Here is a 13,144-nt window from a genome sequence, read left to right as displayed (position 1 = left end):
GTTTCGTGTCTCCTCCAAGCTTTTTACATCATCTAAAAGGCACATCAAAAATGCAATGAAATGCTGTGCACCTGGCTGGATGAGCTTAGCTCCAACAACAATTTTGCAACATCCAGCTTGTTTGAGTCACACTTCATTCATCACCTTATAGAATTATCCCCTCCTCCATTCCTAGAACAACGTAGATACAATGGAATATCTGCAAGATGCACTACTATAACTCACCAGAACACTCTCAATAGCACTTTCCACTGTCATTAACCAGAAACACAAAGGCAATTAACTTACAAGTTACCCTTCAAGAGGAAAACCATCTTGACTTGCAAATATATTGTTTAATCACAGTTCTTGGATTTCGATCCAGCAACAATCTAACTGTTCTGGCTCCATCTCACACTACATCAATTGAATGCGTTCAGGAAACTTCTGGGAAAGTTCAGCAAATATTCTGGGAGCCTAGCTCGAATCATGCCACAGCAGATGGTAGAATTTGAATTCAATAAAACATACTGGGAAATTAGAAACTACCAATAACCATGAAGCCATTGTCAATTGTTGGGAAAAAATAATCCATCTGGCTCACTAATATCGTTTAAGAAAGGAAATCTGCTATCCTCACATGGTTTGACTGAGACGTGACTCCAGACACATGTAGTTGACTCTCCCCTGTGCTATGAAATGACCTAGCAAGCCATTTCAATTGTATTAAATCACTGTGAAGTCTCGCGTAGACTGTAGTGGTTCAAAAAGGCAGCTCTGCACCACCGCATCAAGGGCAACTAGGAATGGGCAATAACTGCTAGCCAGCCAACAACACCCACAGCCCATGACTGAATTTAAAAAGTGGCTCACTACCAGTTTCTCAAGGTCAGTGAGCGATGGGCAATAAATGTTCAACTTGCCAGTCTTGTCTATTTTCCATGAATAGAAAGGTTAAAGCAACTGCCAACAGAAACATTAGCCACACATGGTTACTAATGTTCTTCCTCCATTTTGTTTGGGATTTCTAATACTTCGAGATTTTGCTTCTTCAGTTCAACATGCTATCTTCTTAACACTTCATCTCCTTAGTTTCAGATGTTTTCCAGTTTCTCCTTGAGTAATTCACGGCAATTAATTGCATTTCCTAAACCTTCCTCTAATTTCTAATTACTGCTTGCAATAATCTTTATTTCATTTAGTCTGAAATAAATCAGCTGATGTGCAATTTTTGGACTACCTCAAAGACACTTACTTGTCCCTTACTCCCAATCTGCCAAAATTGATCAATTCAACCAAATTGTACTGCACTCCTGAAGTAAGTGCTTATGTGAAAGCTGGAGTGAGCTGGAGTACCACACAGCATTGCTTCTCGAACCAGTATCAAATGCTTCATTCTTCAGGCCATTCCTCATCCATCTATAAATTTATCTCGCATCCAAAGCTTCAGGAAATTTATAAGCACAACAACATAGAGTTCTATATTCTCATTTATTAAGTTATCTTACAGATATAGCAGACAATGATAAAATACTAGAATCAGTAAGAGTTTAGCAGATGTACTTGTTTAGGATGACATAAGCTTGATTCTGAAAATGACACTGCCAGCTTCACATCACACCTTTTCTTCAAAGAGAGAAGCGCAGCCCATCAGAATCCAAATGATGGATGTAATTTATTAATAGCAAATAGTTAACAGGGCAGTAAATTTTCTGTCAACGTAAAGTTCAGAAATTAAAACAATCCTACTTGGGAACCTTTGAAATTTCAGTTTGTTCCAGTTACTGTCATAAAACAGCAATGTAAAGCTGACGTGATGCAAGATGACTTCCTCAAGGTGATATTGCTTTCTCAATCTGTCAAACTTTACACCAGAGTTAATATAAAATGGAACGGATGATAAATTAAAATGCTTTGTAGTGACACAAAATTGGTATCACCAACTGGAAAGGGTTAACCACTCTCTCATCACATCTCTTACAGTGAATTGCAATAAAATGATCACTGAATTCTACATCAGCATCCAAAAGGTTCAATATGGGTAACTGCAAGTATTTTGAAGTGCATACTTAGTGGAATTAATGCATTTTAAGGATTGGTACTTGCATCAGCAATTTTTCACAAGAGTGTGCAATTAGTTCTGCTAATAGACCATCAGAACTCACCTGGTATGTGTCCCATAACCTAATGGTACATCGTAAGGGAAGTTCTCTCATCAGTAGGTTATTCATCCATCGAAAAGCAAACTGCAGGTATTCAACTTCTGATCGTTGCAAGTGTTTATGTACTTGTTCTGTAAGGGAAAAAGTAAACTTTTCATGCTCCACACTAAAGATTAGTCTTAAAATGTATCCACTGCATTATATGATACCTAAATGCAAGTTTCACGCACTAAAACAGGTTGTTTTATTTATTCATTGCACAGAGATGAGATATTCATCAACTCCACTTCAAAAATACTTCAGTGGCTGTGAAGCAGTTTGAAATGTCTGGAAATTGTAAAAAAACATTATATAAGTAGTGTCTTGGTTTTTCTCTTATTTTAATACAACATATATCTATGGTTAGCTTTCACCAAGAATCACTGGATAGTAATCAAAACTTCCTGCCCATGAAAGTCAATGCCTGTGACTTCAAAGCCAGCATTGCCCCACATGGCTTCTGGTGCTGAGGATGGAGCAGATCTAACAAAGACCAAAAGTGGGATGAATTAGGTCTGCCTAAGACAACAAGGTGCTGAATCTGAGGAAGACTGCACAGACTGCATTTATCTCTTATTTGAACTTGTACAGAAAAGCTGCTGTTGGTCCTCTCTGCATTAACTGCTCTTGTTTTGCAACTGGACGACCAGGTCACACAGACAAAATATTAGATTGAATTTGAGTAATTGGATATTTAACTCTACCAAATGATACAGATACTCTTAAGGCATAACACTGTGTACTTTATAGGTGAAATCTCTGCCAATGAATCTGCCATTTGTCAAAAACACAATCCCTCAATGGTGCAGCTTTTTATCCGAGCAAAAAGTGAAATTACATCATAAATAGAATACTAAGAGATTTTTTTATAACACTTAATTATTTTGACTTGAATGAGCAAGTGAGGAATTAGATTATGTTTTGCTTAATTGTGGCTAGTTAAAAAAAGTCTCTGTGGAGAAAAAAAAACTTCTGGCTAGATCAACAGTGTTGCTTCATTGCTGGTTTAAGGCTCAAGCTAATGTAAACCTAGGGAGACAAATGCAAAATGATTTTGAACTACAGAGGTTGTTGACCAAAGGCACACATGCTTTAAAATGTTCATTTTTGTTATTTAAAGTATTAATAGGCTTATTTGTATCAGTTTATACAATTTTACTGAGTTTTATTTTCAGTTGCAATACATTGTGGAATCACACGTGGATCTTAAGGTTGAAGAAGATTGATATATTTGTCAATAAATATATAAGTCAGGACATTTAGGACAATTGTTGATTAAGGGGTGACACGACATACATTACTCAAAGCAGACAGAGTAATTATTCAAAGGTACCATCTTACCTTCAGGTCTGTCGAATAGATAAGGAAGAGGGACAAGCTGTTATAAAAGGGACAATCTCACAAAGCGATTGGCATGCAAAAGAATGAATGAGGAGACAGTAACAAGGGATAATTAGAGTTCAGGATGTGTTTGCTCATGCATGGGGGAGTGGGACAGGGAGGCTAGCAAGGATCAATGATGCCTGGGTTTTGGTGGTTCAAGGCATGACAAGATCATCTGAAGACATTAAATCAACACACCAGGAGACAGGTGCCCAGTCAAACCAGTGTTACAAACTGGCTTGCTAATATGGATAGGCTGCAACCACTACCTCATTAACTATCATTTCTATCTGACTGGTTACGATAAACTCAATAAATTCTGTAAAACTTGTGAAAGTATATTTGTACCTGGAACGGGTCTGATAACTAATCAGGTCTATTGAACATTTCATTCTCTCTCTTAAACACAAGTTTGCAGTTTACTTTGAGGACTCCTGTGGTCCCTCTGAATAAGAAAGTCTGGGTTCAAGTCCCACCTGCTCCTGAGATATTATGACACAGTAATTAAAGACATCGAGAATTGTAATTCTAGATTTTACAAGTGAAGTGAAAGTGAACTCCAAAATCTTACATCTCTGTTGTGAATTCCCCTTCAGATAAGTCACCAACCTTTCCTCAAAAGAAATTGTTGGTAGGTTTGAGGCCAGCTTCAAAATTGGAATTTTCAATTTAAAGCCTGAATTTGATTCCAGAGCAGATCTGCTGGGTTCCAAAGTGAGATGCTGAGTCCCAGGAGGAGCATCATGGAATCCAATAGATCATAACGGGTAGCAAACAAAAGCAGAACCACAGAATACAAGAGGGGGGTAACAAACGCTCCGAAGCAGGGACTGGCAAAAGAAAGTGGAAAATGTGAACAGGGAGAACAAGATGGTTCCTGAATGCAGGCAGCAAGGGGGCTGAAATGATTGGTATTCAGAGATATTTCAAGTCCGGTATGAGAACAGTCAGACAGGACTCAGAATATTAACTCTAATTCTCTCTCCCCAGATGTTGTCAGACCTGTTGAGTCTCTCCAGCATTCTTTGGTTTGTTTCAGATTCTCAGCATCTGCAGTATTTTGCATTTCAAGTCATAGAGATGTACAGCACAGAAACAGACCCTTCAGACCAACTCATCCATGCCGACCAGATATCCCAACCCAATCTAGCCCCACCTGCCAGCACCCGGCCCATATACCTCCAATCCTTCCTATTTATATACCCATCCAGATGTCTTTTAAATGTTGCAATTGTATCATCCTCTACCACGTCCTCTGGCAACCCTTTCCACACAGGCACCACTCTGTGTGAACAAGTTGCCCCTTAGGTCTCTTTTATATCTTTCCCCTCTCACCCTAAACCTATGCCCTCCAAATCTGGACTCCCCAACCCCAGAGAAAATACTTTGTTTATTTTCCCTATCCATGTCGCTCATGATTTTATCAACCTCTATGAGGTCACGCCTCAGCCTCCGACGCTCCAGGGAAAACAGCTTCAGCCTATTCAACCTCCCCATATAGCTCAATTCCTCCAACCCTGGCAACATCCTTGTAAATCTTTTCTGAATCATTTCAAGTTTCACAAAATCTTTCTGATTGGAAGGTGACCAGAATTGCACGCAATATTCCAACAGTGGCCTAACCAATGTCCTGTACAGCTGCAACATGACCTCCCAACTCCTGTACTCAATACTCTGACCAATAAAGGAAAGCATACCAAACGCCTTCTTCGCTATCCTATCTACCTGTGACACCACTTTCAAGGAGCCAAGAACCTGCACTCCAAGGTCACTTTGTTCAGCAACACTCCTTTGGAGCTTACCATTAAGTGTATAAGTCCTGCTAAGATTTGCTTGCCCAAAATACAGCGCATCGCATTTATATAAATTAAACTCCAGCTGCCACTCCTCAGCCCATTGGCCCATCTGATCAAGATCCCATTGTAATCTGAGGTGATCTTCTTCGCTGTCCACTCCACCTCCAATTTTGGTGCCATCTGCAAACTTACTAACTGTACCTCTTATACTTGCACCCAAATCATTTATATAAATGACAAAAAGTAGTGGACGCAGCACCAATCCTTGTGGCACTCCCAAGGTCAGAGGCCTTCAGTCTGGAAAACAATCCTCCACCACCACCCTCTGTCTTCTACCTTTGAGCCAGTTCTGAATCCAAATGGCTAGTTCTCTCTGTATTCCATGAGATCTACCTTTGCTAAACAGGGGAACCTTGGGGAACCTTGTCAAATGCCTTACGTTGAACCTTGTTGAATGTCCATATAGATCACATCTACCGTTCTTCCCTCATCAATCCTCTTTGTTATTTCTTCAAAAAACTCAATCAAGTTTGTGAGACATGATTTCCCAAGCACAAAGCCATGTTGACTATCCCTAATCAGTCCTTGCCTTTCCAAATACATGTATACCCATCCCTCAGGACTCCACTTGCCCACCACCGATGTCAGGCTCGCAGGTCTATAGTTCCCTGGCTTGTCCTTACCACCTTTCTTAAACAGTGGCACCATGTTAGCCAACCTCCAGTCTTCCGGAACCTCACTTGTGATACAAATATCTCTTAGGTCCAGCAATCACTTCTCTAGCTTCCCACAGAGTTCTAGGGTACACCTGATCAGGTCATGGTGATTTGTCCACTTTTATGCATTTCAAGACATCCAGCACTTCCTCCTTTGTAATATGGACATTTTTCAAGATGTCACCATCTATTTCCCTAAATTCTATATCTTCCCTGTCCTTTTCCACAGTAAACATCTCCCCCATCTCCTGTGGCTCCACACAAAGGCCACCTTGCTGATCTTTGAGGGGCCCTATTCTCTCCCTAGTTACCCTTCTGTCCTTAAAGTATTTATAAAAACCTTTTGGATTCTCTTTGACTCTATTTGCCAAAGCTATCTCATGTCCCTTTTGCCCTCCTGATTTCCCTCTTAAGTATACTCCTACTGCCTTTATACTCTAAGGATTCACTTGATCTATCCTGTCTATACCTGACATGGGCTTCCCTCTTTTCCTTAACAAACCCTCAATTTCTTTAGTCATCCAGTATTCCCTACACTTACCAGCCTTACCTTTCACCCTAACAGGAATATACTTTCTCTGGATTCTCATTATCTCAATTCTGAAGGCTTGCCATTTTCCAGCCATCCCTTTACATGCGAACATCTGCCCCCTGTCAGCTTTTGAAAGTTCAGCCGAATACTGTCAAAATTGGTCTCTCTCCAAATTAGAACTTCAACTTTTAGATCAGGTCTATCCTTTTCCATCACAATTTTAAAACTAATAGAATTATGGTCATTGGCCCCAAAGTGCTCCCCCACTGACACCTCAGTCACCTGCCCTGCCTTATTTCCCAAGAGTAGGTCAAGTTTTGCACCTTCTCCAGCAGGTACATCCACATACTGGATTTAACACAAAATAGAAATCTGTTTAAAATGACAAAGGAAGACAGGACCTTTGTCATGTGAAGTGGGAAATCCTTTAATCTCATTGCAAAACAACTAGTCAATGAACAGAATGAAAGCACAGTTAAAATCATTGAGGCATGATCATTACAGAATGTACAATACAGAGAAACTAATCAGCCTTACAAAGAATATGACCTGTGTTGACCAGAAACACATCTAGTTATGCACAAAATTACGAAGTAGTATCAAAGTTTTAGTTAACTTGTCATCATATGACAGTAAGGATGCCAGAGTATCCAATAGAAATGTAAACCATATAAATGTGCAAAATAACAATAAACAGGAAAACATACTCTTCACGAACTGTCTTCCTGTGTGCATATTTGTATAATAAATCATTGTCTTGCTCAGACCCTCAGCAATCCTTGTGTCAAGTGTCATTGGAACACTACAGCAATGGCAGCAGGTACATGGTTACACCTCCACTGATTCCTTTCCAAATCACCCTGCATACTGACTGAGAAATACATTGCTGCTCCTTCATTGGTGTTGCATCAAACCCTGGAATCTGCCTCATCTTATGAAACTCTTACTACTATATTTGATGAATTGCACGAAATTCACTGAAATTAGTTATTGACTCTACTCATGCTCTCTCTTTCGCTCTCATTTTCTATTTGGCTATCTTTCTGAAATTCCCTTTATCTCAATTGCATTATCAACCTGACTTTGTCGAGGCACACTTTTCCTATTGCATACTACTCTGGCTTTGTTTGCCCCATTTAATCCGTCTCATATTGACATGTGATTGCGTCTTAACCTGAACGTTCACCCTTTCGAGGCACCCATTCTCTCTTGCTCTATAATAGTCTCCTTCATCATTACTGTCAATCTTACTTCTACCTTTTCATTTGAATATCCAAATTAGGAGGAATCAGCCACTAGCCTTGAGCCTGCTTCGACATCCACTAAGATCACAGTAAACTGATTATTCCACATTTCCATCAACACCAATAAACTGAACATCACCACCACCCACAACCCCTATCCCTCACCCCCTCCCCCCACCCCGACCCTTGCCGAACAAGAACCTATCCAGCTCTGCCCTAAAAATAGTTCAATTCCACCACCTAGTAAGACAACATTCCAAAGTTGTACACCTCTCAGAGAAAATATTCTCACCCTGGTTCCAAAAGGGTAACCCCTAATGTTAAACTTAGTTCCTCGCACCCTAGTTCTGGACTCAACCCTAAGAAGAAACATCCCAATAAGTCCACTTTGACATGGCTTTTCAGGATCTTATCCATTGCAAAGATTCATATGCACTCGAAATGTTGATATTGGTTCTCAACTTACAGGTGCTGCCATACCTTAGTTTCTCCAGCACCTTTTGGTTTATTTCAAGATCTTTAAGAATTTTATACACTTTACTCAAGTCACTCCACATTAATCCATACTTCAGTAAAAAAAAAGCTCAGCCTGTCCAAGTTATCCTCATAAGACAATGCACTCATTCAATGTGTCAGTCAAGTAAACCAGCTCTAGTCTATTTACATCTATCCTTAAATAAGAAAACTGCAATGCACACAGTATTCAAATGTGATCTCACTATTTCAAGATTACAATTAAAGCATAACATCCTTATTTTTATGTTCAATTCCTCAGATGTAAATTAATTGGCTACCTGGAGAGAGACAGACTTTGTAATGTCACACCTGATGAAGTGTGAAAGAGGTTTCAAGGAAGGAAGTGCACTAGAAACTGAACTTGCTTTCTTCTGTTGGTAGCTCAGACTGTGACCAAGATAGCAGGCTGGGTAGGATACATTATTGTGTTATTGTCCTTCAAGAATGCACAGATATGGAGGTTAAAAGCAAGCTGTATTTTGTAGGCTGACATTTTATTATGTGGATCAATATGCTGAGAGGGTCAAAGGCCTGAGGACACCTATTTAAATGCCGCTGCAATGCAGGTAAAGGAAAAGATGAGCTTTTACTCTGAGAGCTACGATCTAAAGTTACCAGGACAAAGAGTCTTAACCAACGTACAAAGCCAAGAACCTCAAATAAACTGTTCCAATATCAACAGTAACATGTATGAAATGGCCATAACGTTTCATTGTCCACACTTCATGATTGACTCAAAGTCTACCCTGTAAACCTTTTAGATTCATTTTTGTTGGACTTCCTCCTATTGTGTATGTGTGTTGCCTTATTATGTCTTCTCATGTTTTGTTATATTAAATAAACTAATCAAATTTGAAGAAGTTAAAATTTCAGTTCTGAAAGCTATGCAACTGCATACCTTCGCTAGAAGAAACAGCAGCGGCATGAACATGCATAAGTAAACTTTCAAAAAGCTGTAGTGCCAGGTGATTGCCTTGATTTTCATGCATTCTCCTTCTGACGACTATACATAATGAACAGATTTTCTCTATCAAGTTCTGTTCTCATTGCTTGTTTCATATTTTGACATTGGGCAAAAGTGGGTTACTGCAGATGCTGGAGGTTAGAGTAGTGCTGGAAAAGCATAGCAGGTCAGGCAGCATCTGAGGAGCAGAAAAATCGACGTTTCAGGCAAAAGCCATTCCTGATTAAGGACTTTTGCCTGAAACGTCGATTTTCCTGCTCCTCAGATGCTGCCTGACCTGCTGTGCTTTTCCAGCACTACTCTAATCTTGACTCATATTATGACATTGTCCATTCACAACATCGTGGATCGTTCCATGCATGTTTTCCAGCAGCTGAGCCTTGCATAACATATCTTTTCCTTATATTCGCCACTTCTGTAAGCATCAGATGTCTATATTACACAACCTTTCCTCATATCACTACCTAGAGTCAGTGCCCATTAACAGCAAGGTGAACTCTAGAATCCATTATTTATCCATTTGGCTGTCCAGAAGATTCTCAATATTTCTCTCTGAGTCCTTTTATTTAAAATTGGGATTAATGAATAGCTAGCACAATACCAAGATTTCGGGAGGGAGACAGTACAGGTCCAACTATAGTTAGAATGATATAATGCCCAAACTATAGACCAGCTACATTTGCACCAGTTATTGAGAAAATAAGTGCAAATTTAAAAATAAACATTGAGAAGTTACGCAACTTTGTCGGAAAAATACAGGAGTTGAACGTTATTTAAATGGAGAAAAACTGCAGAAAGCTACAGAACAGAGGGATTTGAATCAGAATCGTCTCAGAATCAGGAAAAAAGCAAGCATCTAAGCTAATTGGGATAGAAGGAAAATAAATTGAATTGTGGCCTTTATTTCAAAGGGAATGGAATATAAAAGTAGGGAGATTTTCCTAAAATTATGTAAGACACTAGTCAGACTACAACTGGAACATGGTGAAATATTTTGGGTCTCATATCTAAGGAAAGGCAGACTGCGATTGGAGGAAACCCAGAGAAGATTCACTATGCTGATAGCAGGTATGGAAGGACTTTCTTATGAGGAGAGGTTGAGTTGATTGGGCTTGTACTCATTTGAGTATAGAAAAATGCAGGACAACTTCATTGAAACATATAAGATTCTTAGGTGACTTGTCAGGATAGATGCAGGAAGGTTGATTCCCGTTGTGGACATGTTTATCCACTATCACTGAAAACCTTTTGGAAACGTAGATATCTTGCATCTACGGTCTATGAATTCATGAAGTTGGTCAAGTAAAACTTTGAAACCTATGTTCACTGTTGATAGTTACATTAGGCCATAAGACATAGGAGCATAAGTAGGCCATTCAGCCGATAGAGTCTGATCCATCATTTAATCGAGGGCATAATGTCAGAATAAGGGGTCACCTAAATACTATTTTTGTCAGAGGGCAGCCAACGTATGGAATTCTTAACAGCAGCAGTTGGGTCATGAAATATATTCAAAACTGAGATAGACAGATTTATAATCAGTAAGGGAATCAAGGAATATCTCGCCAAAGGCAAAAAAGTGGACACCAATCCATCCTAGGACAAGCTTAACAGAGACATGCACGGGAATTCCTAGAAGCCCGGCACTCAACCCGGAACTCCATTAACAAATGTAGAGTTGGACCCTATATGCCAACCACTAAGAAACAGCAATGAAACCAGACATGACACCACCAACCCCAGACACATAAACAGCAAGCAGGATAGAACATCAATGCTTCACTAGAAGCGCACTGATAATGTTACCCAGAATGGTGACAAAACATCTGCAAACAAATGTACCAACTCAGCAAGCAAGTCAACAACCTCAACAACCACAGAAAAGTGGAGTTGAGAGTTATCAGATTGGCCATGATCTCATTAAATGACGGATCAGACTCTATCAGCTGAATGGCCTACTACTGCTCCTATGTCTTATGGCCTAATGTAATTATCAACAGTGAACATAGGTTTCAAAGTTTTGCTTGACCAACTTCACTGAATTCATAGACAGTAGATAGGGCAATCCAGTAGATGCAAAATATCTACATTTCCAAATAGTGCATGAATTATTTAAGTTAGAGCAAGCTGACTTGGTGACAATCAGAACGGATAGTGAGCTGGCTGAAAAATGAACCAGAGACTAGGGAAAAATGGTAGGAGTGACAGAAAGTGGGTACCCACTGAAATCAAGCTAAAACAATTATTCTTGACAACTTAGACAAACGATTTAGACTTTGGAATTCAAAATGAAAATTCTAAATTTGTTCATACCTGCAACTAGAGGGATTGACAGAGGAGAAGAAATAGTCAACACCTTGAACTTCAATGAATATCAAATAAAATTGAGGAATAAGAATAGAATTGTCAAATCTATTTTAATACAATCTAGTGTGAGACACAGTTTAGTGAGAAAAATATGAAAGAATATGAATCTCAAAGGGATAGGAATGTTAAGGATGTGAAAATATAAATAAATCACTGAAAATTTTGGCTTGGGTGGATATGGCTGTAACAAAATCACACCAAGCACTCGGATTTAGTTCCAGAACAAAAGATCTGAAAATGAGAAAATTTCTTCTAAATTTTAATTGAATTCTGGTCAGATTACTTCGAAGTATTGCGTTCAGTTATTACTGCTATGAATAAAAAAGATAGATTGTGCAAAGTATAATGGAAAACTAAAGTGATACCAAAACTGCAAGCTTATATATCTCTCAGGAAATCGTGAACATGCTTGAGCTCTCGACGCTCAAAAATGTTGCAGAGTGAACACAAAGGCTTTAAAATAATGAAATATTTTGATAGACTAGCCACAGAGAAAATGTTCCCACTTGTGGAGAACAGCAAAACTGAAAGTCATCAATAAGACTGTCATCAAGAAACTAGATATAGAACTCAAAGGAACATTTTAATCCAGATTTGTTTCGGATTAATTTCCTTTACCTTTGAGTAAAACACAACTTGCAAACTTGATTAAATTGTAGTAATCTGTGAATATTGCACTGCTTTTAATTAATTCTCATTTCAGGAAAAAACAAATTTGCAAAGCATGCGTTGCAGCTACTTTTCCGTTCCAGCCAAGAAGTATCAATGTTCTGCTAATAAACAAAGTGCCCTAGCCATCTAGTTTATAAATATTACAGTATGATAGTAAAATCCTAGATAGGGAGAATTAAACTGAGAATTCTGTTTCCATTTCTAAAAATGCCAACAAGGTGAATCAACTTGCACAGAAAACAAAAGATGCTCTTGCTCTGATAAAACAGATCATAACTCAAATTTACCATCTCGATAAAGATTAACATACGCACATCTAATTTTCTAATCTTCATTTTCACAAAGCTGAAGCAGGTGGAATGTGAACCTGTGTCTCCTGGCACAGTGGTAGGGATATTACCAGTGCACAAGAAGCCAAGATAAAGATGTGCATTATGGCTCAGAAACAAGTTGTTACAAGTATCACTTTTAGCCTGAAAATGATTACAGTAAAATGTCACAGCAGCAGTTTGGAAACAAAAATTACAGAAAACAGTTGTAAAATCTGACAAATTCTAACATACACTGCAAACAAGGCAGTGCTTAAACTTGCAATTAATGAGCTTCCAGTGATTTTAAGTCTGAATTAAAATGCATCAACTTAAAAGATTATGAATAACAGTCAAAGAGTCTTTCATTACATTTCTAATTACACAGGGGGTTCCTAAATATTACAAATAATTTCTACCATCAAATGTTCAACTATCATGCATTAAATTAATCAAATTTGGCAGA

At 38.7% G+C, this 13,144-nt stretch overlaps 1 protein-coding gene across 6 annotated transcripts in view; it reads right to left on the bottom strand.

The window, feature by feature from the left end:
* The window catches only part of tbc1d22a (TBC1 domain family, member 22a), a 402,297-nt gene that overhangs the window by 121,275 nt on the left and 267,878 nt on the right, over positions 1-13,144 (bottom strand). For all 6 annotated transcript variants that reach the window (XM_043713707.1, XM_043713705.1, XM_043713710.1 and 3 more), the window contains one exon: positions 2,145-2,272. In XM_043713707.1, the coding sequence (XP_043569642.1) occupies positions 2,145-2,272 (128 nt within the window). The remainder of the gene's footprint in view (positions 1-2,144; positions 2,273-13,144) is intronic.

Source organism: Chiloscyllium plagiosum, chromosome 23 (genome assembly GCF_004010195.1).
Source record: "Chiloscyllium plagiosum isolate BGI_BamShark_2017 chromosome 23, ASM401019v2, whole genome shotgun sequence".
In the NCBI taxonomy this organism is placed as follows: domain Eukaryota; kingdom Metazoa; phylum Chordata; class Chondrichthyes; order Orectolobiformes; family Hemiscylliidae; genus Chiloscyllium; species Chiloscyllium plagiosum.
Note: the sequence above shows the minus strand (reverse complement) of the source record. Positions and strands in the feature narration are given on the sequence as shown.